This window comes from Molossus molossus, unplaced genomic scaffold (assembly GCF_014108415.1).
Source record: "Molossus molossus isolate mMolMol1 unplaced genomic scaffold, mMolMol1.p scaffold_m16_p_14, whole genome shotgun sequence".
In the NCBI taxonomy this organism is placed as follows: Eukaryota; Metazoa; Chordata; class Mammalia; order Chiroptera; family Molossidae; genus Molossus; species Molossus molossus.
Genome location: NW_023425349.1, coordinates 415,963 through 442,169, shown reverse-complemented (window position 1 = coordinate 442,169; position 26,207 = coordinate 415,963). Strand labels below are relative to the sequence as shown.

Here is a 26,207-nt window from a genome sequence, read left to right as displayed (position 1 = left end):
GGAGTTCACCAAGGTGGCTGGGTACAGGATAAACATACAGAAATCAACGCATGTCTATGAACTCGCAGTGGACATGTGGAATTAAAAATACAGTACCAGCCCTGGCCGGTCTGGCTCAGCGGTTGGCGCATCGGCCCGCGGACCAGAGTCAAGGGTTCGATTTCGGTCAAGGGCACGTACCTCGGTTGTGGTTCAATCCCGGGCTCCGGTTGGGGTTGTGTGGGAGGCAGCCCATCCGTGTGTCCCTCTCATGTCAATGTTTCTCTCCCCTGCCCCCTCTCCCTCCCTGTCGCACTCTCTCTGAAGATAAATGGAAGAATATCCTCTGGTGAGGATTTTTTTAAAATACCATTTATAATCACTCAGGAGAAAGGAACATTGGGCCAGAACCCCAAGGAAATATGTACAGGGTCTGTACACTGAAGATGATAGGCTGCTGATAAAAATTAGAAAAAACACCCAGATCTAAATTAGCGGGGAGACTCAGCGCTCACGGATGGGCAGACTCAGACAATCTCATGTTATAATGTCAGTCCTCCGATCGACACCCAATGTGGACGCAATCCCGTCAAAATCCCCGCAAGGATTTCGTGCACACGGGTGAGATTATTCTAAGATTTCTATGGAAAGACAGAGGCGCTAGAATAACTGAAATAATTTGGGGGGTAAAAATGAGAGGAACAGGTCTGCATTTTGACCCAGGACACTGGGACGCTGGGGAACCCCGTCCCCAAGGGCCGTGTGGATTTTACAACTGAGTCTCGTGAGCGTCCTTGGGCGACCTGTGGGGCGTTGGGGCCCTGCTGTCTCGTCTGTGGGGACATGTCAGCTGGGTGTCACACTCAGCTATAGCCTCTGAGTCAGCCCGACTCTGCAGTGACTGTCCTGCGCCCCCGACCCTGGAGAGCACGGGCACCGTCACCTGCTCGTCCTGCAGGGGGAGCCCGGCACAGCCCAGGCACCACCCTCCCGCCCTCACCGGGACCCACTGCCAAGACACAGCTGCTGCGCCCCTCCCGGGGCTGACCAGTCCCCGAGGCGAGGTGGGGCTGCCACCTGAGGTCCCCGAACCCACCCTGGCCGCTGAAGGACACTCCTTGGTGGAAGGTTCTGGTGACCTCTCTGAGGCCGGGCTGACAGTGGGAGATGTTTCGGGGAGCTGGTCTCCCTGGTGACAGTGGACCCCAGAAAGGCGCTGTGACCACCTGCAAGCCTGCCCCGGGGCAGTGGCTGACAGGCCCAGGGGCTCCCAGGGCAAGAGAGGGGGTGGCCATCGGGAGGGGCGCCGGGGTGCTGAGCACCTTGCTGGGGTTTGTGCCTTGTGCCCTCGCCCCTGCCGACAGCGGAGGGGAGGAGGGGCACAGGGTTCGGCGGCTGGCAGGGGAAGGGGTGCTCCCGGGAGGAGCACCGGCTGGGAGGAGGGAGCTGAGCCTGCCGGACGGGCAGACCCACCCTGTGTCCTCCTCCCGCCCCACAGTTCTCAGGACAGATGCGCAATGTGGGCAGACTGGCCCGACGGCACTGACGCCCACATGCCCTTCAGACAGGTGGGCAGGGCCCTTCCCGTGGGCACAATTCTGGGACCTTCAGGGAGTCCGGCCGGGACCAGGTATGAAGAGAGGGCACCGGCTGCCTGGCCTCCCCTCCCCCTGGGCCCCTGGGATCATGGCGCTGGAGACGGGGCCCCTCCTGCTGCTGGCCCTCAGCCTGGGCTTGGCCAGCGCCCAGAAGACTCTAGAAGGGGTGCCGGTGCAGCCGGGCTTTGACGCCCACAAGGTAACCGTGCTGGCCCAGCTCCCAGCCTCGGCCCTGGGACGCGGACGTGGGCGCCCATGTCTCTGAGGCCTCGCTCAGGACAGGTGGGCAGGTGGGCAAGACACAAAGGGAGAGAGGCAGGTGCGGTCCTGGGGCGTTTCAGGCCCAAGCACGGCCTCCCTGATGCTCCTCGGAGCTGTCCCACCGGGCTGGAGAGGTCTTTCTGCCACTGGCTCTGGGCAGGAGGGACCCAGGGTCACTCCTGTCCTGGGTGACCCCTGCCCACCACCATTCCCTGGGGGCCGGGCGTGGAGGGTGCTGGCTGGGCGGGGCAGTGACAGCACTTTTAGGACTCAGTGCTGGTCCAGGGCGTCCGCACCCTCCCTGGACTCCCCAGAGCGTGTGAGGTGGCAGGGATGGTGCTCGAACCAAGTACAGGAGAGGGCGAGAGGGCATCAGGGCGGGGCTGGGGGGACGGAGGTGGCCCACCCCCAAATGGGGCTCGCGGGCATTCACCAGTCCCCACATTCACTCCCAGGCAGAGCTCAGCATTGGTGGGGGGCCGAGAGCCCAGACTGGAGGCTCCGGGACCCTCACCCGCCCCTGTGCCTGCGCCTGCAGGTGGAGGGACGCTGGCTAACCATCCGGCTGGCCGCCAGCCAGGCACGCCTGGTCTCCCCAACAGACCCCTTGCGGCTGGCTCTCCATTCCATTGAGACCCGGGACAGGGACCTGGAGCTCGTCTTGTTCTGGAGGTGAGCGCGACCCCTGCAGGTCGTGGGGGGCACTCATGGTCAGGGCCCCCATCTCAGCCAGGGGGCCTGTTCCCCCCTGCAGCCCTCTGGCCCTCCCGACCCCAGCGCCCACCCTCCTGTCCCAGCTGGGTGACCCTTCAGAGCCCAGGGAGCCAAGGGCCTCAGGTGGACACCGGGACCTCTGTGGGGGCAGTCGGAGCTGGCACCATGCCAGGACCAGGGCTGGGACAGGAGCAGGGGCGATGGCCACAGGTAAGCCCTCGTCCTCGTCCAGGGGAGAGAGCGTGTGCAGAAGAGTCAGCGTCACCATCCACCCCACGGGGCAGCCAGGCCAGTACCAAGGCTCCTGTGAGTAGTCCAGCCCCTGGGCCTGGGTCCCACGCTGGGGGGAGGGGACACTCGAGGCCCTCAGCTGGTCGCAGGGAAGTGTGGGTGCCAGGAGACACGCTCGGCGCTCCCCACGGGCAGGTGGGGCCGGGGGCGGAGGGGAAGGCGGCACAGTCACCGGTGGGCCTGTGCACAGTCGAGGGAGGCGGCAGCATGCTGGTTCACTTCGTCAGCACCGACTACCGCAGCCTCATCCTTCACGTCCACTTTGAGGACGACGGCGGCGAGGTCACCAGCCTGTGGGCGCTGCTGGGTAGGTGGTGTCTCCAACGTGGGGCACTCCCCGCGTGCGTAGCGCTCGCTGCTCTGAGGGCACGGTCGCCAGCCTGGGCGGCTCTGCTCGGTGCTGCACCCTCGTGCCCCTAGGCTGGCCCCCCGGCCCCCGCGCCCATCGTCCCCCTCACACTCATACCGCCTCTCCTCTCCACCCCCTGTGTGTTCTGGGAGCTGGAGGCTTGGTGGACAGACCGTAAAAGCCCTCCCGGTCCTCCACCAGGAGGTGGTCCACTAGTGAATTTATCAGGGGAGGGGGAGGGGCACATTGCCCGGAAGGGTAGACAGAGGTAAGGGAGGAGCCGAGTGTTCCTGAGCCAGGGCCCGAGTCCAGGGAGCCCAGGGGTGGGGGCCATGTCACCAGGGTCCCCATCGGCTGGGAAGGGTCAGTGGGGTGGGGCGGGTGCCAGGGCACACACAGGGCAGAGAGGACCCTCTGGTTGTCCTCGCCCGGTGTGGCCTGACCCCGGGAGCAGGAGCCCCCCTGTCTGTCCAGGACACAGCGGGAAGAGCACCAACCGGGCCTGGGCCCAGCCTAGAGCCGGGGGAGGGGCCGTGTCCGAGCACATCCTCTGCGTGCTCCGGCCCCTGGCCAGCTGTCCCCTCATTTCAGCCAGGAGAATGCCCGGGGACCCCGAGTGGCTGGGGCAGTACCTGGAGTACGTCAGGGAATTCCGGCTGCAGGAAGCGCCTGTCTTCAACCTGGACGGTAACCCCGCCCTCCCTCTGGCTCCCTGCACCCATCTTCAGGCCTGGGACCCCCACTAGCGACCACAGGACCAGAGCCTTGGCGGCGCCGGTGTGGCCAGGCCGGGACCAGGCACCTCACTGCCTGAGCTGAGTCTCTGTAACATGGTGACGTGGGCACAGACGTGTCTCCACCTGTGGATGTGGGCACTGAGGCTCAGAGGGGTTCAGGGCCAAGGCCAAGGCCACACAGCTGGGAGGAGGAGCTGAGGGAGGGCCTCCTTTTTTCTGCACCCACTCCCTCAGGAACATGCAGTCGATGAACAGGCCAGGCCCTGTTAGAGGTCAGGGTCAGGGTTACGGTTAGGGTTAGGGCTAGGGTCAGGGTCACGGTCAGGGTTAAGGTTAGAGTTAGTCAGGGTTAGGGTCAAGATCAGGGTCAGGGTTAGGGTTAGGGTCAGAGTTAGGGTTAGGGTTAGGGTCAGGGTCAGGGTTAGGGTCAGGGCTAAGGTTAGGGTTAGGGTCAGGGTTAGGGTCAAGATCAGGGTCAGTGTCAGGGTTAGGGTCAAGGTCAGGTTCAGGGTTAGGGTTAGGATTAGGATTAGGGTTATGGTCAGAGTCAGGGTTAGGGTCAGAGTTAGGGTTAGGGTCAAGATTAGGGTTAGGATCAGGGTCAGGGTTAGGGTTAGGGTTAGGTTCAAGTTTAGGGTCAGGGTCAGGGTTAGGGTTAGGGTTATGGTCAGAGTCAGGGTTAGGGTTGCATGCGGAACACGACAGACACCTTCTCCAGCCCTGTGCAGGTCCCAGGGGGCACCAGCTCCTCGCAGATCTGTTAGAGGCTAGTGTTGGGGTGGCGGGAGGCAGCGGTCATGGCTGTGCTGCAGGGTTAGGAGAGGAGCCGGGGTGCTGGGGGAGGCTGCCTGAGGCGGGACTTTGTGGGCCGTGTCAGGATCAGAGGGACTGGGGAGGGTCCTGGGGGGTCCCCGAGAGGGCTTGGCGGCTGTGTCCAGAGGGGCTGCCATTGGGGGTGCTGGACAGCAGACGGCAAGGTGATCCCATGTGCGGTGTGCGTGACTGATGGTTGATTGATTTCAAGATAAATGGATGACCTTAGAATGAACACCTGTTCTTTCCCCTCCACAGCCCAGTGTCCCCCACCTGAAGCCTAGGTCAGGGACACCCCCAGAATCTTCTTACCTCCCTCTCCGACTTACCCGGTGCCTTCCTGACCCCTCTGCTTCTGGAGGAGCCCTTCCAGCCTGAGCCCGCCCCCCCTTGTCCCTCCCCTGGCCGCCCCCTCACTGTGGGTCACGTGCCCCCTCACTGTGGGTCACATGTGCCCCTCACTGCGGGTCACGTGCCCACAGCCTGGCCGATGGTTGAGAACATCTGGGTGAGGAGGAGGGGCCGCGACCTGGGGACAGCATTGCAGTCCAGTGCATGGAGCCATGGTGACCTCTGAGGGGACGGTGGCCCTGTGAGGGGCAGGTTGGCACTCCTGTGACCTGCCCCCACCCATGTCCTGCTCGGGGTCAGTCCCCAGGTGAGCGGCACAGAAAGCACAGCTGCCCTGAGGTAAACAGGCCCTCACGCCTGCGTGCAGGTGAGTCAGCGGGCGTACGAGGGCAGGGCCTGGATGGAAGGTTCGCGCCTCTGCCCAGATGAGCCCGGGGCCACCCACCGGCCGGGCGGGCTCTCAGGAAACTGGGTCAGACCTCAGTACTTAAGTCTGGAAATGCCGGGGAGACAGGTACGACCAGCTCCTCCAGGAGGCCAGCAGGGCGGCCACCGGTACGGATTCTGCCAGCGACGAGTTCAGCAGCAAACCCAGAAGAAAGTCGTAACGGACGCGTTTAACCACAGCGAGGCTCACACACCTGCTGCGGATCTGCAGGGTTTGTAGGGGGCATTGTTCACCCTTCCTCTGGGACACAGATCGAATGACTGGTATCGACAGATATATGACATCCCCGCGTAGTCTTCAGTGGGGGAATGTTTCGTAATCCTCACGTGAGCCGGGACGTTGAAAGCCATCTGATCAGTGTTCCAACGGGATGTTTTCCCCGAACTGCAAACCCGATCTGAGAGGCAGATGAAGGAATCAAAGTTCTGACCTGTCTTAGGAAAGGGGTCATGCAGATGGATTTGTGGTGGGCAGGTTGGGCAGGTGTGGGCAGGTGGCGTCAACCACAGAGGTCTGCGACCCTGTCCTGGAGACGGGACGTCCGAGATCCAGGTGTGGGCAGGGCTGGCTCCTCCCCAGACCTCTCCCTGGGGCACTCGGATGTTGTGTCCCCTGTGACCTCACAGTGCCACCCCCTGTGTCTGTCCACATGTCCTCTCTCATAAGGTCATCATGCCTACTGGACCAGGGCCACCCTAGTGACCACATCTGACCTTAGTCACCCCTAGAAATACCCCATCTCCAAATGCAGTCACATTCTGAGGTCCTGGGACTTAGAGCTACCCCATCCACATTTGGGGGGACACATTCAGGCCACGCACACACTTACTCAACTGTTTTTCATGCCATGAAAGAGGGTTAAGAAGAACACCTTATTGCCCAGCTGGTGTGGTGCAGTGGTTGCGCATGTCCCACGGACTGAGAGGTCCCGGTTCGACTCCGGGTCAGGGCGCATGCCTGGTTGTGGGCTCGATCCCCAGCAGGGGGCGTGCAGGAGGCGGCTGATGGATGTTTCCCTCTCATGTCGATGTTGCTATCTCTCTCCCTTCCTCTCTCTCTAAAAATCAATAAAGAAAAATAATTACAAAAACAACAACAGAATGAAAAGCTTATAGCTTTGCAAACATGAACTTGGGACCCATCAAGGGAGGACATGTGTCTGCAGAAAGTCAGCCCCGTCCGTTCACACAGGGCCAGAGCCCACAAAGCTTAGTCACAGCCCGTGTCTCTCCTGAGTGAGCTCACGGACGCTTAGTTTTCCTTCTACGCGTCATCTTCGGCCCTCTGCGTCCATGTGTTTCCTGAACTAGAGTCTTCATTAAACATGTTTTATTTCACGCCTCCAAAGTACTCCCAGCCCTGTACAATGTACAGACCATCACTGTGCAGTTAACAGTGGCGTCACCCTTTCGTTGTTTGTCCTGCTTTGGCCGAATTGGGTGGTTGAACATCGCGAGAAGGAAGGTCTCTGTTGGACGGTGCAGGTGTTTCTGTCGGAGGACCGGACAGCTGGCCGTGTCCGGTGCCGAGGGAGCTGTAGCCCGGCTGCCCGAGCGTGGGGCTGGGGTCACAGGCCCTTCTTGGCGAGCTGCAGCACCTTGACGTACTGAATCGGCGGCGGCGGGTAAAACGCCGCGTCCCAGTTGTATTCCGGCGACAGCAGCTTGGTGGGCTTGTGCAGGAAAAAGTATTTGTTCAGGTGCCTTTCGTAGGTGCTGTGCACCCCCTGGTTGAAGTCGTGAAGGACGCCGTTCGTGTATGCTTCCACCAGGTCTAAGATCCGCGAGGGCGTGCCCCCCAACATCGCGCCGTCGTAGAAGAAGTCCCCCTCTCCAAGCGGGATGTAGGCTGCAGACCTGAGCTCCCTCTCGTAAGGGAAATCCTGCTTGTCTCTGAAGTACCACCAGGCGTGGAGCTGAGCCACGGCCGCGCCCAGCGTCTCCACCCCCACGTCCGTCTGGAAGATCTGGTCCACGCTCATGCTGAAGAGGAAGTCCGCTTCCTCCTGGATGTGACTGACCACGTATTTGCCCAAGTTCTTCATGCGCAGGAAGTGGAGGTCGGGCCACCAGCCGTCCTGTTTGATGGCCAGGACCCTGAACGTGCGGAGGGGCGCAGGCGGTAGGTACGGCAGCTTGAACGAGCTGTCCACCATGACGTAGACGATGACCGGGTACCCGACCATGAAGTGCTCGTTTGCGGATTTTAAGAACATGTCCAGGTAGCGGTCGGCGACCCTGCAAAACACGCCCACAGGAAGACACGTATTTGCCGGAGCACAGGCGTCACTTCTTGAGCTCGTGGGTCATCGGTCTTGGGAACACGGCCAGGCAGGGATGGGGAGGGGACAGGCGGGGTGGGAGTAGGAGCTGCAGGTGAGCAACAGACCCTGCCGGCCCGAGAAAAGCCGTCCGCATTTGTGGACAATGGCTGGAGAGAAAGAGCTCCTGCTCAATGATGTCGGTAGAAAGTGAATGACCCAGCAGAAGAAGGGACGCTGGCCAGGGCCCAGGAACAGTGGTGACGGATGACATGCTGTTCTCTGGAGGCAGAAGGGCCTCCGACAACACCGGGCAAAGGCGCGCGGGCCTACCTGCCGGTGGCAAAGACAGCCAGGCCCACGGTGAGGTTCTGTCTCCCGTAGAACCTCTGCAGGACCCGCCTGTCGAAGGTGCCTTCCCAGATGACCGGAGCCTGCCAGTCGGTGGTCGTTGTCACGTCGGGACGATTTCTGTTGAGCAAAGGACAGTCGGCTGCAGGGAGCGGGCCCTGCGTTGGCTGCGACCACGGCAGAGACTGCCCAGGCGAGCAGCTAAGACCGCCGTGCCGGCCCCGTGCGGGCGCCGCGTGGAGGGCAGAGCTGCTCGTCCAGCGGGCACCTGCGCGATCCCTGTTCTGCTTGCGGGGAAACCGAGGCACAGGTTGGTCGAGTGACTGACCGGATGCCCTTGGAGCCCGGGCCCGCCTTCTCGGGACTCTGGCTGCCTGGGCTGGAGCAGTGTTCTCGGGCCACTGCCTGAGCACAAGCCGGGCATGTCCCTCCATTTGCCAAGGTCGAGGGGGGGCTTTTCTGAGCTTCACATTCGCCCCTACGAACCCGCAGAAATGACCAGGTCACTCCGCCAAGGGAGACCGACCTCCGATGTGCTTTCAATAACAAAAGAGCCACAGGATTTAAGAAACACGAAGCTGGCGCAACCTCTGAAACCATTCAGTACGTTCTCCCATTGTTCCCACAGAAAATACGCAGTATACACAGTCCAGCACCCATTTGTGATAAAAAAAAAAGAAAAGAAAAGAAAGAAAGAAAGGAAAGAAGGAAAAGAGAAAGAGAGGAAGGAAGGGAGGGAGAAAGGGAGGAAGGAAGGAAGGGAGGAAGGAAGGAAAACTTTCAGGAAAATAGCAATAGAGAAGTTCCTCCACTTGACAAAGAGCATCTACAACATTCTGCAGCAGCCTGGCCGTGTGGCTCAGTGGATGGAGCTCATCCCACAGACTGAGAGGTCCCGGTTCGATTCCCGGTCAGGGCACATCCCGGGCTCGATCCCCAGTAGGGGGCGTGCAGGAGGCAGCTGATTTCTGTTTCTCTGTCACGTCGATGTCTCTCTCTCTCTCCCCCTTCCTCTCTCTCTAAAAAAATCAATAAAAACATTTTTTAAAAAGCCTACAGCTACATCACACTCAAGGGTCTTTGACTTTCTCCCTGCAACCGGGAACGAGGCAGGGATGCCGCTCTCACCAGCCCCCCACTCAACAGAGTAGGAAGTGCACGCGCCACAGCAATAAGGCAAGAAAAGGAAAACACAGGCATCGGACAGGAAAAAGAAACATGACACTGCCCCCATCTGCAGACTCGTCTGCACAGAGGTCCTGAGGACGCAGGGAATAACCCCGTCAGTCCACACCGAGTGTACTGTGTGGGGGCAGCGTTCTGTTCTTACCTGGGGTTGAACCAGTCTGAGAGCCGGAGTTCTGCTGGATCCCTGGGAGCGAAGGGAACATCGTGTCAGCTGTGATCATTCAGCAGACGTTTGCCGAGCCCGTGGCCTGGCAGGTGGTTGGTGCTGTTTCTACAGCAGTGGACGGACGGCCCTGGCACCGGCCCTGGGGACACCAGTCCAGAGGAGCCCGGGGGTCCCAGACATGAGTGCTCACTGGGGTCAGGGCTTCTGGGAGCGTAAGTGGCAGGTTCAGCCTAGCGTGGGATCAGGGGAACCCCTTGGAGAGGAGACAGGTCACCTGGTCTGGAAGGGAACAGGGAGTCAGGAAAGGGTTAGGGTGAGGAGGTGACGGCCAGAGGCAGGAGAGCAGGGAGCATGGTGTGGGGACGATGAAAAACTTCTGACTGCCCAGCCGGTGTGGCTCGGGGTTGGAGCATCGGCCCAAGGACCAGAGAGTCAAGGGTTCGATTCCTGTCAAGGGCATGTACCTCGGTTTCGGTCCGATCCCTGGCCCTGGCTGGGGTCGTGTGGGAGGCAACCCATCGATGTGTCTCTCTCACATCGATGTTTCTCTCTCCCTCCCACTCTATCTGAAAATCAGTGGGAAAATATCCTCGGGTGAGGATTTAAAAAAATTAAAAAACAACTAAGAGCAGATTGAGAATGTACGTCCAGACAAAACACAGATTTGATTCACGCATGGCCCTGTTACGTGTCTACGACATTACTGTGCGTTTGTTAATTATTCGATCATCAAGCGCCTCAGGCAACTTCTTCCTATAACCCGGGGTGTTTTGCAAACAGAAGAACCAGCTCTGAGGGAGCATCCATGATGACATTATCAGAAGTGTCCCTGTCCCAGATACGTCACCAGCGGGTTCCCTAGGATGACACCGTCCAAACCCACACGGCCTGGGACAAATGTCACAAAAAACATGAAGTGATAAGTGGAAAACTTATGAAAAAGTCACCTCCTTGCATTTATTCATTTAATTCTCACCCACGGCTATTTCTCCCATTGTAGATAGAATGGGAGGGAGAGAGAAACACTGATGTGAGAGAGAGACGGCGATCCTCGGGGGTCGGGGATCGACCCTGCAACCCAGGCGGGCACGCGCCCTTGACGGGAATGGAGCCCCAGCCCCACGGTGTGCTGGCCGAGGTCCAACCACTGAGACACGCCGGCAGGGCAAAGTTGCCCTTCTCATAAAACGGTGGTGTCATGAACTCCTGGGGTCCGAGGGAAGGATGGACGAGCAGAACCATGGATGGAGGGGGACGTCCTGACCCAAGGAGACGTTAACCACAGCAAGTCTGCCTGGCCCTGGGTAGGGGGGCCGGGCCAGTGGGGCCGGAGGGGTCTCTGCCACAGGGCGGTGCCGTCCGTGGCCATGCTGCTCAGGCCCTGGCCCCTCTGCCACTGGACTCGGCCCAAACCACATTCTCACACATCCAGTCGTTTCCAGTCCGGGCCCAACAAGCCTGGGCTCAGCCAGTGTCACACAAAACTGCTCACATCTGCTCACCACAGAGCCTGCAAAGCCAGAGGGCCGCCGACCTTCGGGGTGAGCCACAGACGCCCTCCTGGCCCCTGGCCCCTGACTGCGGACGGCAGCACCTTTCGTCTCCTGAATGCTGCCCTCTCGTGTCTGGCCTCTTCCCTGCTACGCGCACACATGTACATGCACACAAGCAAACATGCACACATGCAAACACACACGTGCACACACGCAAAACCACATGCACATGCATGTGCAAACACACACCCTCACACCCACACACATGTGCACACATGCATGCGCACACACACAAAACCACATGCATGGGCACACACCCACCCACATGCACACATGTGAGCACACGTGCACGCACACACCCGCACACGTGCACGTGCGCGCACACACTCACACCTGTATACATGTACACATGTGCGTGTGCACACGCACGAGCACATGCACACACACTCACACCTGTGCAGGCATACACACGTGCACACCCCTGGAACCTGCAGGTACGCTCACACAGAGACTATTTGTGACCCTCAGGCAGGAAGCCAACACGGGGTGCTACTGGGGATGCATCTGTTGGACCGCTCGGCTCCCCCACTTGTGCTTCCCAGCGTGTGGGTCTTGTCACAGCACAGACCCCACAGGGCTCCCGTCCCGTTGGGGGTCTCAGCCCACGGATGCCCAGATGGTGCCCGGCCACTGCTGCTCCAGGGGTTCAGGTAGCTCCCTTTGCTAACTTGGTCAATTCTGTCAGGAGATGACATTCTTTACATGAGAAACACATTGACGTTTTGAATGTGAACATGACCTACTGCCATTTGAATCACCAAAAAGAATCTAGAAACCAGATGCATTTATTCACTTTCTAAGCAAATAATCACTGAGCACTTACACCTGCCGGGGGGGCGCCACACGACAGTCGGCCCAGGACTGCGCATGGCCTGCAGCCTCCTTCCCGCCAACGAGCGCCTGTCACTGTCACCGAGGAGGTGAGCTCGACCCGCTCCCCCCCCACCCTCCCCTTCGGGTGCAGCCCACAGGCAGAGACAGCACGAAGCTCGGGGCACAGAAGCCATGGTGTCAACACCTGCTTCTGCGATTCTGCACCGTGACACCTGCCAGCCCAGCTCCGCCCTCCTCAGCACCCCCGCCCAGGGCCCTGTCTCGGCCTCGTCACTGAGTCGCTGGGGCCCCTCGGCAGCCGACGGTGCTCGGTGCGTGACCACTGCACGTTCAAGAAGGAAGAACGGACATGCGCGTCCTTGCGCCACGGTGAGGACACCACGTCTCCTCGGTCCCCAACGTGTGGTGAGCGTCTCAGGACAGACCCGGCGGGGAGACCGGACTCGGCCAGGCAGCCCGGTCACAGCATCTTCACTCACCTGAGATGAGGCAGCCCCAGCAGGAGACACAGAACCAGCAAGGCCAGTAGCAGGAACTTCCCCGTGGAACTCCTCATCTGGGGACAGAGGGAGACGTGGACCTCCACGGTCAGGACTCGCCCCTCCACCGCCTGCTCGCTGCCGGTTCCCGGACAGAAGGCGCCTGCTCCCCAGCACCCAGCCGGGTCAGCCTCTGCTCGGGAACCTGCTCAGAGGTTCGCATGCACAGCTCGGCAGCCCTGCTCCCTGGAGCGTCCACCTCGTGCGTGAAAAAATTCAGCGACCGTGTCCGCTGCACAGCTGGGGAATGCCACGGGCTCCTGCCCAGGATGCGGCGACCCCACGGCTGACCCTTGGCCCTCCTTCCTCCCAGAGACAGCAGTGTGGACCATGTGACCCACGACCACGCTGTCCAAGCACACTCAGGCTGGCAGGGTAGATGCTCGTACCTGGATTAGCGTCTAAGTCGGAGGCGTCGTGTGCTGACGTGGACCCTGTCCAGCCCGGCCCCTCCTGCCCGTGTGGTTTCCACGGCGCCTGTCCCAGGTCTGCCGGGACCAGGCCACCGGCCACGTGAGCTCCTGGTGCTCGCTCCCAAGCGCCCAGGGGACAGTGAGCTCTTCACACCTGTGTCCACCAGCTCGGCAGCCACACGCCACGCGTCCACGGAGCCGTGGCTCATCCAACGTGCGAGCTCCCTGAGCGGACCGAACACACTGGCTTGAAGACAAAAGAAGGTAAGTGTCCCGTGTGTGGTTTTACATGGGTCAGTACGGGCACAGTGGGGGTCAGGACGGCGGAACGAAACACGCATATGCTGAAGACTATTTCACCTGCTTCTTTCTGCCTCTCGTGATGTGTTTTCTGCTAGGAAACTGGGCATCACGGATGCGGCTCGTGGTCTGTTTCCACGGCAGTTCCTGGACAGTCGGCCCTGGGCGGCGCTCATGCCCCCAAATGTGACATCGAAGGAAGGCCACACGGGCGGGGCAGGACGAGGTTCCTCCAGTGACAACACCCAGACTCCCCACGCCCCTCCGAGGGGCCCCTTTACCTGGGTTAGAGTAGGAGACACCGCAGATGTCCTGGGGGGGCACACATTTCCCAGCGTCCGTCTGGGCCGCACGTCCCCGCTCCCATGGCGAGCCTTCTGTGCACGGTGATGTCAGCAGGCCCTTTGATGACCCGGGCGAGGGGCAGTCCGTCACCATGACGGCTCGTCAGCACGGGCTTCTCTGGGTTGCCCGTCGGCAATGGCCTTGTCCGCTTGAGCGCAGGACGTCTGTGGTTCTTCAAACAGGTCGACTAAGGCTTTCAGCTTTTTTATCTTTATTGATTTTAGTGGACAGAGAGGAAGGGAGAGGGAGAGAGAGAGAAACATCGATGAGAGAGAACATCGACTGGTTGCCTCCTGCACGCCCCCTACTGGGGATCAGGCCCACAACCTGGGCCTGTGCCCTGACCGGGAATCGAACCGGCGACCTCTTGGTGCAGGGTCGATGCTCAACCACTGAGCCACACTGGCCGGGTGAGTAAAGGACATTTGTAAACAAGTTGTTTCCTGTGCTGGCCCCTGCTCCCGGGAGAAGCTGTGGGTGGGATGTGTTCATGCCATGGTGGTGGGGGGGCCGCGGGGGGCAGGGGGCGGGGGGCACAGGGTGGAGGGGAGCCGCGGGGGGGAGGGGACAGCCTGCCTCCCATCTTGTCCTCCAGACCGTGTCCTGTTCACCCCCAGCATCCCCTTCTGTTCCTCCGTGTTGTAAGTGCTTCTCTTTCTGGTTACAGAAACCACACTACCCGGAGGCGTCATCTCGCGTCCTCCCCCCTTGAGACGCCACCTCGACTCGTGTGCCTGTGACTCGGACCCTCCCCTTTGGAAACAGATTTGCTTTTAGTATTGAGAACGTAACATGCACACACGTGGGCCGTTTCCCGTGGTCACCACCGAATACAAGCGGGGAGCTGGAAACAGCAGAGGGGTCCTCTCGCGGTGGCCGCCCTGGCTCTCGGCCCTCTGCCCCCCAAGCTCCTCCCCCGGGGCCCTCAGTCTCCCAGATACTACGGGGGACACTGTCGACCATGTAATTAAAGCTCCCAACATGACAGAGGGCCGTCAGAGTGTGTGTTGAAGGCCGTTTCTCCAGAGTGCAGGCAGGGGCAGGCAGGGGTGGGGGCACCCCACTCACTCGAAGTTGCCAGTGGTGTCCCTCCACCTCGCTTCAGACCCAAAGCCAGTGCCCCTGTGGAGCTCGGGCAATCTGGCCGGCACTGGCCAGGCAGGAGGCCCCGGAGGAGCCGGTCTGGTCTCCCACCGGCACCTGCTCACCCCCAAGTTCCCACCAGGTGGTCCCCCATTCACAGCGCCCTCGGCAGCTGCCTGGAGCTCCCCTGGAGAGCATCCCTGAGATGGAGGGAGGCTGAGGCAACGGCACCTGCTCGGACACCTGTTCCCAGGTGAGACGGTGGGTGGCGGGCGGTTGGACTCGCCGGGCTCCCTTGCAGCTCCCAGAGGGCTGGGTTTGCCCGGCCATGTGATGACCAGGGACCCGTGCTGCCCGGGCCACCTGCGTGGGTGCCTCAGGGCTGAGTCCGTGGACAGGTGCCATGTCCGCAGGGACGGAGAGTGTGGCAGAGCACTGGGGGCGTGTCCCGGGAGCCACACTCGACAGGTTGGGGGCACAGAGGATTTCGCAGGGACTGCGGGATGGGGTGAGGGAAGGAAGGCCAGTGGTCGGAGAGGAAGTGGGCGGGCGGGTCACTGCTGTCTGTCACCTGCTGTGCGAAATAGGGTCTGGTAGCCAGCGTCCTGGTCAGTCCAGCTCAGCCGCCCACCCCGACCAGCAGCTCACCTTGTGTCTGAACACGGGGAGATGGGGGGCTTCCCTTCCCAGCTCTGGGGCGCGGCCAGGACGAGGCACCTGTCTGACCCCATGTCTCCTTCAGTCCTCACTCCTCAAACCCCAAATCTCTCTCCCGTCCTGGCCCCACAGCCTGGACCCCTCACCCTTTGGAGTTCTCCCTTCCAGGACTCTGTGGGGTTTCGCCCCAATGTCACAGTCATGTCCTCGAGGCCAGGGCACCCCAGAGCCGTGCATGAGGCCCCGAAATGCCCTCGATGGGCACATGCAGGCCAGTGAGGCCCCAGGGTCCTCCCAGCCTCTGCAGCGGGGTGGGGGCAGGGCACCTGGGCTGCTTACTCTGCCCGTCCCTCTGGCCCAGCCAGACGCCCGGCCGAGCAGACTGCGGGGGGGCCGCTGCTGCTGGACGTCCGTGAGCGGAGGGGGCAGCTGCCACCTGGCCTTGGCCGCGTTCCCAGGGTGTGGAGGAGGCAGTGTGGCGGGGACCGGAAACCGCAGGGCCGAGGGTATAAAGGGGTGGGCCGCGGGCGGGGTGCCCGCCGAGGGGATGGCACCGCTGCTGCTGCTGAGTCTGGGGCTGAGCCTGGTCTCTGCCCAGACGCTCAACCTGCGATCCGTCGTGCGCAGGAACTACAACATGGCCAAGGTGGGTCTGGGGCCAGCCTCCGGGCAGCACCAGGACAGCGGTCCCCCTCACCGGGGTCTCTCACCTCCGCAGGGTGCTGTCCCTCAGGGCGCCCCCCTCCTCCCCGAGCTGGCAGCAGCCTGGGAGGGCTTGGGGGCCCTGGAGGGCTCGGGGGCCCTGGAGGGCTCGGCGGGCCCTGGCTGGGAGCCGTTTGCGGGGTCTGGCCCCAGGAGGGAGGCCCCAAGCAGTCCCACCGCCGCCCCGCAGGCCCCACCAGGGGTGTCTCTGTCTGCAGGTCTCAGGGACCTGGCTCTCAGTATCCATGGCCTCGAACGACATGAACCGAATCGGCGAAAACGGGGACCTGAGGGTCTTCAGCAAGAACATCAAAGCCTTGCCAGACGGCAGCCTCCAGTTCTCCGTCCACTTCATGTGAGTGCCGCCCTCGCCGCACCCCGGCTCCCGCGCGCCCCGTGACCAGCCTCTGACCCTGGGGGGGTACCGTGGGGGGAGGGGCGGGCGTGGGGGGCAGGCCGCGGGGCTCACCAGGCCGGGGTGCAGGCTGCTCGGGGACTGCGTGGAGGTGACCATGGTCTGTGAGAAGACAGAGAGGAACGGGGAGTACACCTTGGACTGTAAGTGGTCGTTCCTGTGCCTCGGGCCCTGGCCACTTCCAATTCAGGGGGCTTAGGGGACCCCTGGATGGCCTGAGCCCACATGGTAGGACCTAGCCTAGCACACGGTCCCAGGGGCCCCAGTACCCTCTCTTGGGAAGACCCCTGGCACCGTCCCCCGGGGAGGTGAGCACTGGCCACCTGAGCTCCCACCACCCACCCCAGCCAAGACCCTCCTGGCCTGACACCCACCCCAGCCTGCGGGGCCCGGGCCGCTCTGAGCCCGTCTCCACACAGACAAGGGAAAAAACAAGGTGCTGATCTCCGAGACCGACTACAACATGTACATCACCTTCCACCTCCACCACGTCAGCAACGGCACCGAGACCCGCGTGCTGGCGCTTTACGGTACCGCCTCCCTGGGCCTGCCTGCCGGCGCCTGGCAGGACTCCGCGGACCCCTCCCCAGGCCCCTTCCTGCCGGGGCACCGCCACGCCCCACGGTGCCCACCACCGTCCACCCAGTCAAGTCCCACCCCAGGGTGAGGGCGGCCCGGGCCCGGGTGGCCACGCCCTGAACCTCAGCGCTGCAGAAGCCCCCGGAGACCCTCCCACACATCCCCTGAGACCACCGAAGGACCCCCGCCCTGCCGTTCTGTCCTCAGGACGGATTCAAGAACTGCCCCAGAGCTTCCTGGACAGGTTTAAAAGTATCTGCCAAAAATACGGAATTGGGCCACAGAACATCATCTACCTGGGTGACAAAGGTAGGGGCTGCGGCTTCCCGGGAGGGGCGGCGGCGGACCCCGGCTCAGCGCGGCCCGGCTCGGGGCCCCACTGAGGCCTGAGCGCTGGCTCTGTCCCCCAGACACGTGTCACAGATACAAGAAGTAGAAGGAGTCCCGGCTGTGGTCGTCAGTGTGTGAGCTCGCTGGGGGCGGGCGCTGGGGAGCAGGAGGCTGGAGGGACGGTGGGAACCCTCCTCCCGGCTCAGCCCTCGCGGACCTGCGGTCTCCTGGGATGGTCGGGTCTGAGCAGGGGTCCACCCCGCTGTGTCACAAATGGTCCCAACCTGGGTGACTTAGGAGCACAGATGTGTTCTCCTGCAGTCTGGACATCTGACATCAAGTGTCTGGGGACCACGGCCCCTCTGCAGTCTCCGGGGGCAGGGGGCTCCTTCCTCCGCTCCCGGCTCCTGGGGGCTCCAGATGTCCCTGGGCGTGTGGCCACGTCCATCTCTGCCTCCGTGGTGAGACGCCTCTTCTGTGCCTGTCTCTCTTGTCTCTTATAAGGACACTTGTCACTGGACGCTGGGCTGGACAGGCTGGGATGACCTCATCTCGAGAGCCTTCCCTTCATCACACCTGCGGAGACGCTTTTCCAAACGAAGCCCCGTGCACAGATCCTGGCTTTGGGATTTGGACACGGGCACATCTGGGGGCCCTGCAGATGCCAACACAGTGGGGGTGCCAGGTGCCAGGGATCTGTCTGCCTGAGTCCTCGCGATCTCATGTGAGCCTACAACAATCTCACAATAAAAGGTGAAACAGAAAGTGTGTACCTTTCCTTCAGGGTCCACCCAGGGCCCGTTCCCGGGCTCCTGCCCTGTCCAACAGGGCGCTCTGCTGGCCCTCGACACCCCCAGTCTGAGGAGCAGCTGGTCCTGCCCCTCCCTCCGCAGGTGAGCACCGCTGCCCCGCACCAGGGTCTGCTTCAGGACTGGGGCTCCGGGCTGTGGGGCAGGGAGAGCTTGGGGCCCCTTCCAGAGCTGCCAGACACTGGACAGAGTGGTTCCGGGGGGGCCGGTGAGCCGGGGGACCTGGCCCTCCCACGCCATCCGGCCTTCAGCTTTCTGTCCGGACCTCGGTCGAGCCTGCTGGGCTGTGGCAGGGAGGCGTGGGAAGCGGCCCACTCAGCTGGGCCTGCTGGTGCTGGAGCTGGCGTTGGGGGAGCAGAGCACGTCTGCCCGGAAGGGTGCTCGAGAGGTGGCTGCCGACGGTGCGTGAAGACACCCCAGAACACAGAGATGCGCTGTATCCGCTTGAAGAGAGGTGCAGAGGGGAGCTGAGCCCATGGGGGCCGGGGGGTGTACCCAGGCCCCAGCCCTCTGAGCCAGGCTGGGCGCTCAGTGTGGGGCTGGCCTGTGGCTCCTGCAGCCCAAGCCAAGGCAGAGACCCCGTGGACAGGCAACAGTGGCCGTGCGCCCGGACGCTGGGCTCCAAGGTCCGGGGCTCAGGGCAGAGCACTGCTGGCGGCTTCAGGGCTGCGAGGGTCACCTCAGCGGATTATTTGGACGGACGAGAACGGTGTGTCTGCGTCATACTGACTCAGGGTGCTTGTTCGGGGGCGGTGCGTGGGAAGACCCAGCACGGCAGGTGCCGGCCCCTGTGTGCTACCATCAAACGGCTTTATTTTCGGTTGAAAAGGCACTGGCAGCTCCAAGGACTGCCGCCCCCCACCCACCGTTTAATCAAGACCTTCGACCGAAGACACCAGCCCGCAGGGGTGAGGGCTCGAGGCCCTGAATCTCCTGGCCGCCCCGGGACCCCACCTCAGTGACTTAATCCTACTGGGCCGGGCTCCCCAGTCCAGCCGGAGCGTGGGAAGCCCGGGCGGGGACAGGCCACCTTCCTGCCCCAGGGGGGCCAGAGGGACAGGGGGCTGGAGGCATCCGTGCGTGAGGCCAGCTTCCTTCCAGGGGTGCTCCCTTCTCTCAGCCTCCGGACAGAGGGCAGGGGGCCCCCGTGGCTCCCTGCCCCACAGCAGGCCACCCCCTTCACGCCACACATCAAACCCACCCCTGTCCCAGGGTCTCCTCTGCCTGGGCACCTGGGATGCGGATGGATAAGTGGGCACGTCCCTGGTGTTACGGGAGGGGCCCCATGACCACACCCTCCCCCTGTGCAGTGGTCCCCAACCTGCCACAGGGGGCCAGAGGGCTGGAGCAGCATGCGCACGTGACTCTCACTGGCCACCAGGGCCAAGGAGCAGGTGCCCAGGGCAGGGTGGGCAGAGGGTGGCGGATGGAGAAGCGGGGCAGCTCCCAGCCCATGGCTGACTGTGCTGAGACAGTCCCCGGGACGTCCCCCCCACTGAGGGGTGGGTGGGCCTGGAGTGGGGGTGGCCTGGAGTGCCTGAGGTCCTGCGGGACCCCAAGTGGGGCAGGAGGCAGGGGAACAGGTGTACTGAAAGCTGGGGAGGGGGCTGTGCTGAAGCTCACCCCCAACCGGACCCCGAAATGAGCCAGCAACCCCCAGCATCAGGGCTTTCTGCACCGCCCTGAGCTCCCCGCAGCCCTGGAGCTGCCATTCACTCGCCAAGGCCACGGCGAGGAGGGGGCGGGAAGAAAGTTGTTTCCCGGGAGCCTTTCAGCTCCAGCCCAGCCCCTTCTCCTCCAACTCACCTCCGGGCTCAGCTTCAGGAAGGCGCCTCCGGCCCCCGCCTGTCGCAGCCCCCGCAGCCGGCACCCCTCTGCCCGCACAAGCCAGGAGGGGGCCCAGCCCAGCAGCCGGGTCCGCGGACCGGCAGATACTCCGTCTTTCTCAACACCCCCCATCCCCTCCCTGGGCTGCAGACAGCACAGAGCTCTGTCTGCCACCTGAGTGTGGGGGCTTGTCCCTCACTTTGCACAGGGAGCTGGGGGCTCACCTCGCTGCCCTCTTGGGGCCCGTCAGGGCTCTGAGCAAGCTGGAGCCCCAGCTTCCTGGCCTTCCTCAGCAGGTGCTGGGGCGAGCTCCCCACGCGGGGGCACAGGCGGACCCCCAGCGCTCAGGCGGGGCTCGTCCAGGTCAGCCGGGCCAGAGACATGGGGGCTGGGCGTCCAAGCCCTGCGCCTGCCCCACTGAGGCAGCTGCTCCCACAGAGCAGTTCTGCCCGGGGTCCCCTGCGGGCCGAGGAACCCACACCCCGCGCAGGGCCGGGCCCGTGGCAGGGTTCCGTCCGCCGAGGGGAGGCACTAGCCGACACCTGACAACACGCGTGTGTAAACCCACAGGACCGCCCGTGGGCACGCACACACGTGGTCTCTTGGGAGACACTCTTCAAACCAAGGACTGTGGGAGTCGACGTGACTACGGAGGAGCCCGGACCCTGCAGCCTCGTGCTCTTGGGGTCTTGGGGTTTCTGGTCTGCTGGCAGCCAGGCCTGGGGGGGCCCTTCCAGAGGCAGGGCTCCGGGGGCCGGGGCTGTGCCCCCTGCCCATGCCACACTCAGGATCCTCAGGAAGCCTGTGGAGGCGTGGGCTCCTGCGGATGGTGGTCTGGGGGCATCAGCCACCCCTGGGTACCCAGCTGGACCCGGGCCTCCCCAGGCCCCCAGCTCCCGGGGCTGCGGTTTGTGATGTTCTCTCTGTGGCATCTCCTCCCACACCAGCCGCTCACCTCCGTCTCGGTGACTCACGGGAAATGACTTCCGGGTGCAGGGGCAGACAGGCAGGCTGCTGGGCGGGCTCTGAGGGCCTTCTCTGCAGGGAGGGACCCTGGGGCCCTGGATGTGACTGGGGAGGATCGCAGGAGCCTGGGGACCAGCGTCTCTGCACGGGGACGCCCAGGGTGAGCCCTGACCGGCCTGTGTCAGAGACCAGAGACCGCCACTGGCTTTGCTGTGGTGGACGGTGGGACTCGGGGCAGAGGGGGCCTGGCCAGGCAGCGGGGACTGAACCAGTGCCCACCAGCAGAGTAGGGGTCCAGACGCTGATGCCAGGTGGCCTCTACCCCAGGCCCCCCACGAGGGCTCCTCAGTGGACCCTCTGGGTACCCCGCAGACCAGCCTCACGAGCAAGAGGAATGGGCCCCACGCACGCCTCTCTGGGGAGCGGGCGGGAACACAGAAGGCTCCGCTCACGGCCCCACCCCAGCTCTGCGGCAGGTCATCCGAGGCGGTGCCCGTGCTCTGAGGGAACGCGCCGTCAGCCCCCCAAGTCGTATCCGTCACCCAGAGAGGCTGCTGTCTCCTTTAATGTTCAGCCTCCGCTCCGCTTGGTGCCGAAATTAGAACACAGCTGCAGCCCAACCCAGAGTAAAACGCCCAAGGCCCCGGGCCGGCCGCCTAGCAGGCAGAGAAGTCGGGGAACATGCTGTCCGCCTCATCCCGGAAGGCCAGGCTGGGGCAGCCCACGTCCCAGCCCCAGGGCTCCAGGGGGCCGTCGAGGAGCTCCTGGGAGCCGGCCCCGGGGTCCACCAGGACGCCCAGCTCTGTCCTGTCCATCAGGCTGCTCCTCGCTGGGGCCTGAGCAGGGGCGCCGCTGCCCTCCAGGGACCCTGCAAGGAGACCAGACACATGAGCAGAGCAGGCAGGTGGCGGGGCCGGCATGCAGGGTGGGTCTGTGTGCAGAGGAGGCCGCCCTGCTCCTCAGGGCCCTTTGCTTCTCTGTGAGATGGGCCCACGCTCGCCGCCCGGGACCCAGGAGGACCCTTCGGGCCTGAATCAGATGTTTCCCCAACACTAAATCCCAGACACTCAACTCAGCACTCGGCCCAGTGCCCTGTGGGGACACCGTCTAGACTCTGGACCAAGAGCACTGAGGCCGATCACAGGCGACACACAACCACCGCTCACGCATGCTCACACATGCACACTCACACACATGCTCACACGCACGCTCACCACACTCACACACACACTCACACCATACACACACGCGCACTCACACATGCGTGCTCAAACACACAAGCTCACACCACACATGCATGCTCACACACGCACACACATGCTCACACCATACACACACGTGCGCTCACACATGCGTGCTCAAACACACAAGCTCACACCACACATGCACGCTCACACACGCACACGCATGGTCACACACGCACTCACGCCACACACACGCGCTCACACATATACACACACACGCTCACGCACCCATGCTCACAGACGCTCCTACACATCACCTTCCACGGCCCTCACTGGTGACAATTCCAGCACAGAAGAAACAGGAGCTCACAGACAGGGACCTGGGTGTCACACAGCAAGCTGGGCCCGGTCACATCTCTCCACAATCCCAGCCCCACATCAGGATCTGAGGCCCCAAAGCCTGCTCCTGATCAGGAGAGAATGTGTGATGCGTGTGTGTTGCGTGTGTGAAGGTGGCCGACCGTGTCCCCCACTTACCCAGCCACCACTCGGGACTGGCCGCCAGCGGGAAGGACGGTCCATCTTCCACGTCACAGCCCAACGCCGACCTGGACAGGTGAGAAGACCCCCTGAGCACTCCCGAGTCAACCTTGTCCTCCGTCCTCAGGGACAGGGGGGCCCTGAAAGGCGGCCTCAGGTTCAGGCAGATGGGTGGCTCCCTCCCTCCCGCCCCAGCACCCAGCACCCACAGCCCATTGGTTCCTCTCAGGCCCTCCCCCAGGGCCCCCACCCCCGCCCCGCCCCAGCTGGTGCTCACCAAGCACCAACTCGTTCACCATCAGCCCGATCAGACAATCAGAAGCACACACTGAGCGCCACGTGGCTGAGCCTGGCTGGCTCTGGGCACACACACAGGGAGGGGCAGCACCTTCCTGGGTGGGCAGGGCTGGGGGCGCACACTCCGAGCGGGGGCCCACCTGGTGCCCAGCATCACAGCCTGGTTAGCCTCCTCGGCCAGGGGCCTGGACTGGCCCGAGCAGCTCTGAGTCTCTTCGCTCAGCAGCAGGGGGCTTGGCTGCCATGAGCAGGGAGGCCATGCTGGGGGCGGCCTCAAGAGCTGGGAGGGACTTGGGGCTGGGGTCCAGGGTGCCGAACCGGAAGGCCCTGTGAGAGAAGTGAGGCGTGGGACAGACTTCCCAGCCAGGGAGCTGTCCCTCCCCGAAGACCCAGCCCCTGCCCGCTGCGCCCTGCACAGGACAGGGCAGGAACCACGGAGCTCAGGAGCAGAGGCAGACAGGTAAGCGGGAGGAGGTGAGTGCCCAGAGGCGAGGCGCCTGACACCGGGGGCCAGGAAGGCTTCCTGGAGGTGGTGCCCACTTGGCCTCAGGTCAACCCGTGGGGCTCAGACCCGGGGATCCTCGGGCTGCGGCCTGTCTCCCCACTCCATGTGCCTGCAGCCCCTGGCCCCACACCATCCTCAGCCCAGCTCCTGCTGCGTGACCTCTGACCCTCACGTCCTGTGGGGGGTCCCGGGTGGCCCGGTCTGTCAACAGCCCTGCCCGCAGCAAGGCCCTCGGTGGGCACACCTGGGGAGTAGAAAGGTGCAGCCTCGCCCCCCAGGGCGCTCTGGGACGACATGCGGCAAACACACACGGGCGGCTTGAACACCACCACCAGCAGCGCCAGACAGCTGGGCGCAGATCCAGCGTGAGGAGGGCAAAGGCATCAGGGGCGGCACCAGGGAACAAGGTCCCCCACGTAGGGAAGGAACAGCCTCCGGTCCATGACTCAACCCATCGCAGAACAGAGAAGCTGGCCGCAGGGCCCCTGAGGAGCTGTCAGAACTGCTGCAGGCGGGGGCTGCTCTCGGGGAGCCTGACACAGCAGTGGCCACAGGAGTGAGGGGGTGGAGCACGCCCATGTTCCCACACCTCCTGGGCGACCTGGGGGCCATGCTCATACCCAGTCACTTACCAGGGAGGGCCGCTGGCCTGTCTGGCACCTCGACCGACCCTCTGGGGGCCGCACCCTGGCCCACCTCTGTGGTCACACAGCTCCCAGGGTCCCGCTGCCTGGACGGTGCAAAAACAGAAGAGTCTCTGAAGCATCTGCATCTGCAGCCCCCCTGGGTCCCCAGCCTGGCAGGGCACACTGACGTGGTCACCGATGCTGCTGTCCCAGGGTCTGGTGCATTGGCCGAGGTCGGACTCGTCAGGGCCAGCTGCACGACATCCTTCTGCCATACACCCCACAACTCCGTGCAGGGGGCGAGGACCTGACACTGGAATACACACAGACGCGGACGTAACCACCAGGAAACCACAGGAAAAGTGAGCTGCAGTTTGTCCCTGGCAGCCCCGCCTGGGGTCCTGGAGGGCCACTCTGTGCACCGACCCTGGTCCTCAGGCCTGGGGGCTGGAGGGTGAGGCTGAGCCCGTCAGGGGCCTCAGGGCAATGGGGCTTTTACCCCATGCTGGTACGGTGGGAAGGGACATGAGGGCTGGAGGTGGGGCCACAGTGTCGCCCCCACAGGAGGCCCGATGACAGCAGCCTTTGCACAAATGGAGAGGAGCCTGGGAACACGCAGCTGCCCCAGGCCGGCTGACCGGTGCCCACTCACACTCGCAGGCTGTGGCTCCCCACCGGGCACCACAGCGCCCGCCATCCGGAGGAACTGCACCGACATCTCCAGGACCGAAGCCATGTCCTCCTTCCGGCCATCGAACCTGGGCAGAAGGGCCCGCAGACGCTCACAGCTCACTGAGATCCGCTTCCTGCTTCCAGACAAGCAACAAACATCCATGAGCCCGTCCAGCCTCGGCCAGGAGAAAGGGCTGCAACCACCCGATGCCCCTCAGAGCGGTCCCGGGGGCCACTCAGGCAGAAGGACCACAGGCTGATGACGACCCTCGGAGACTATGTCAGGGCACAGCCCCTGACCACTGCCTGCCCCGGCCTGGCCCACCACTGTTTGGGGGTGTGGGGCAGAGATCAGTACCCAGAGTCTGGGGTCCAGAGGACACAACTGCACAACCTCAAGATGCCCAGGGCTTCAGGTCAAAGGGAGCTGCAGGGGTGGTCCCTGCCCACCACCCTCCCCCTGGGCTTTCTTGTCTACCTGGGGGACGTGCCAACTGTCCCCGTACTGGACAGATGCCACAAGCCTATCCAGGCTGCCTGAAGTTTGTTGCACCCACCCCCTCTCCCGCCCCACCCTTCTAGACGTCTGTCCACCCACCTCCCACCGACGCCCACCTGCGCTCCCTCTCGCTGAGCACGTTCCGAGGGAGGCCGGAAGCCGGACCCTCCGCCACCGCAGGGGTCTTGACTGGCCTGGAGCCCCCGCCAGGGTCCTTGCAGGCGAACCAGGCGCCAGTCGGGCGAGAGCTGCTGCTGGGAAGAGTCAACAGCACCAGGCTCCGGGACCCCCGAGGACGCCCCTGGAGCCCAAATGCGATCATAGGTGTCTTTGGGGGGCGGTGGAGGGCGGGTGCAGGACAGGGCCTGGGCCCCTCCCTCCCTTCTCACCCCCACTTGGGGGCAGTCGGGGGGCTCTGCCCCAGGCCAGCCGCTCTGGGTGGGGCCCTGGGCTCCAGCCATTTGAATCGAGCAAAGCGCGTGGTAGGAGAGGGGCCCGGAAACCCCGACCACCCCTGGCAGAGGCCTTCCACCTCACCACCCCGAACCCCAATTCCTCACCAGCATCCCCTCGAGAGGGGGGCTTGGGAAACCCCCGCAGTGGGCTGGGGGCCTTGGGACGCCATGAGCACGCAGCTGCCGAGGCCGCAACCAGACCGCACGCACGTGTCCTCCAGCCCGGCCACTCACATGCGCGCTGCCCGCCCACACGTGCTGCCCACCTGGCCGCACCTGGCCGGCTTCGTGCGCACGCGCCCGCCCAGCCGCGCCCTCCCCTGGCCCGTGGCCCCGTGGAGCAGGGTCCCTCCCACGGACCTGCGGCAGAACCGCGCCTGGGTCCGCCCGCTCCGCGCAGCCAGCGGCGCGCAGGGGCCCAGCCTAGGTGGCCCTCCACCCCACTTCCCAGGGGTCCGCCCCGCTCCCCCTCGGGTGTGGTCTCCCCTCATCTGCCCGCCCATGGGCGCCCCCAGGTGACAGCCCCGAGCTGGATGCCGGCTCCTTGGAGGCCCAGCCCCGCGCCCGGGGG

At 63.6% G+C, this 26,207-nt stretch overlaps 4 protein-coding genes across 4 annotated transcripts; 2 read left to right on the top strand and 2 right to left on the bottom strand.

Annotated features, from left to right (window-relative positions):
* Window positions 1-1,665: 1,665 nt before the first annotated feature.
* LOC118629958 (lipocalin) lies at window positions 1,666-3,938 on the top strand. Its single transcript, XM_036261658.1, has 5 exons — window positions 1,666-1,776; window positions 2,377-2,510; window positions 2,785-2,858; window positions 3,034-3,150; window positions 3,784-3,938. The coding sequence occupies exons 1-5, from the start codon at window positions 1,666-1,668 to the stop codon at window positions 3,936-3,938; spliced, it is 591 nt and encodes a 196-aa protein (XP_036117551.1).
* Window positions 3,939-7,108: 3,170 nt separating this feature from the next.
* GLT6D1 (glycosyltransferase 6 domain containing 1) lies at window positions 7,109-13,054 on the bottom strand. The gene is made up of 6 exons (XM_036261657.1): window positions 13,000-13,054; window positions 12,373-12,449; window positions 9,781-9,785; window positions 9,483-9,524; window positions 8,135-8,272; window positions 7,109-7,778 (listed from the first exon to the last, which is right to left on the bottom strand). Exons 1-6 carry the CDS (start codon window positions 13,052-13,054, stop codon window positions 7,109-7,111), a joined length of 987 nt encoding a protein of 328 aa, XP_036117550.1.
* A 2,723-nt stretch (window positions 13,055-15,777) lies between these two features.
* Window positions 15,778-18,474, top strand: LCN9 (lipocalin 9). Its single transcript, XM_036261656.1, has 6 exons — window positions 15,778-15,876; window positions 16,151-16,287; window positions 16,417-16,490; window positions 16,767-16,881; window positions 17,183-17,235; window positions 18,317-18,474. The coding sequence occupies exons 1-6, from the start codon at window positions 15,778-15,780 to the stop codon at window positions 18,472-18,474; spliced, it is 636 nt and encodes a 211-aa protein (XP_036117549.1).
* Window positions 18,475-21,514: 3,040 nt separating this feature from the next.
* On the bottom strand, window positions 21,515-25,747 carry SOHLH1 (spermatogenesis and oogenesis specific basic helix-loop-helix 1). The gene is made up of 7 exons (XM_036261655.1): window positions 25,742-25,747; window positions 25,298-25,509; window positions 24,663-24,816; window positions 24,199-24,323; window positions 23,075-23,206; window positions 22,580-22,650; window positions 21,515-21,726 (listed from the first exon to the last, which is right to left on the bottom strand). Exons 1-7 carry the CDS (start codon window positions 25,745-25,747, stop codon window positions 21,515-21,517), a joined length of 912 nt encoding a protein of 303 aa, XP_036117548.1.
* Between the last annotated feature and the right edge of the window lie 460 nt (window positions 25,748-26,207).

What these genes read in the sequence shown, in the direction of transcription:
- LCN9 (XM_036261656.1), top strand. Translation starts at nt 15,778, where the DNA reads ATGGCACCGCTGCTGCTGCTGAGTCTGGGGCTGAGCCTGGTCTCTGCC. An exon ending in GGAACTACAACATGGCCAAG is followed by an intron (nt 15,877 to 16,150) that starts GTGGGTCTGGGG and finishes CTCTGTCTGCAG; the next exon opens with GTCTCAGGGACCTGGCTCTC. An exon ending in CAGTTCTCCGTCCACTTCAT is followed by an intron (nt 16,288 to 16,416) that starts GTGAGTGCCGCC and finishes GCCGGGGTGCAG; the next exon opens with GCTGCTCGGGGACTGCGTGG.
- GLT6D1 (XM_036261657.1), bottom strand. Translation starts at nt 13,054, where the DNA reads ATGAGCCACGGCTCCGTGGACGCGTGGCGTGTGGCTGCCGAGCTGGTG. An exon ending in TCAGACTGGTTCAACCCCAG is followed by an intron (nt 8,273 to 9,482) that starts GTAAGAACAGAA and finishes TTTGCTCAACAG; the next exon opens with AAATCGTCCCGACGTGACAA. An exon ending in GCTGTCTTTGCCACCGGCAG is followed by an intron (nt 7,779 to 8,134) that starts GTAGGCCCGCGC and finishes CGTGTTTTGCAG; the next exon opens with GGTCGCCGACCGCTACCTGG.
- SOHLH1 (XM_036261655.1), bottom strand. An exon ending in CTCAGCGAGAGGGAGCGCAG is followed by an intron (nt 24,817 to 25,297) that starts GTGGGCGTCGGT and finishes GTCTGGAAGCAG; the next exon opens with GAAGCGGATCTCAGTGAGCT. An exon ending in AGAGACTCAGAGCTGCTCGG is followed by an intron (nt 22,651 to 23,074) that starts GCCAGTCCAGGC and finishes TCACCTGTCCAG; the next exon opens with GTCGGCGTTGGGCTGTGACG.
- LOC118629958 (XM_036261658.1), top strand. Translation starts at nt 1,666, where the DNA reads ATGGCGCTGGAGACGGGGCCCCTCCTGCTGCTGGCCCTCAGCCTGGGC. An exon ending in GAGCTCGTCTTGTTCTGGAG is followed by an intron (nt 2,511 to 2,784) that starts GTGAGCGCGACC and finishes GTCCTCGTCCAG; the next exon opens with GGGAGAGAGCGTGTGCAGAA. An exon ending in AGGCCAGTACCAAGGCTCCT is followed by an intron (nt 2,859 to 3,033) that starts GTGAGTAGTCCA and finishes GCCTGTGCACAG; the next exon opens with TCGAGGGAGGCGGCAGCATG.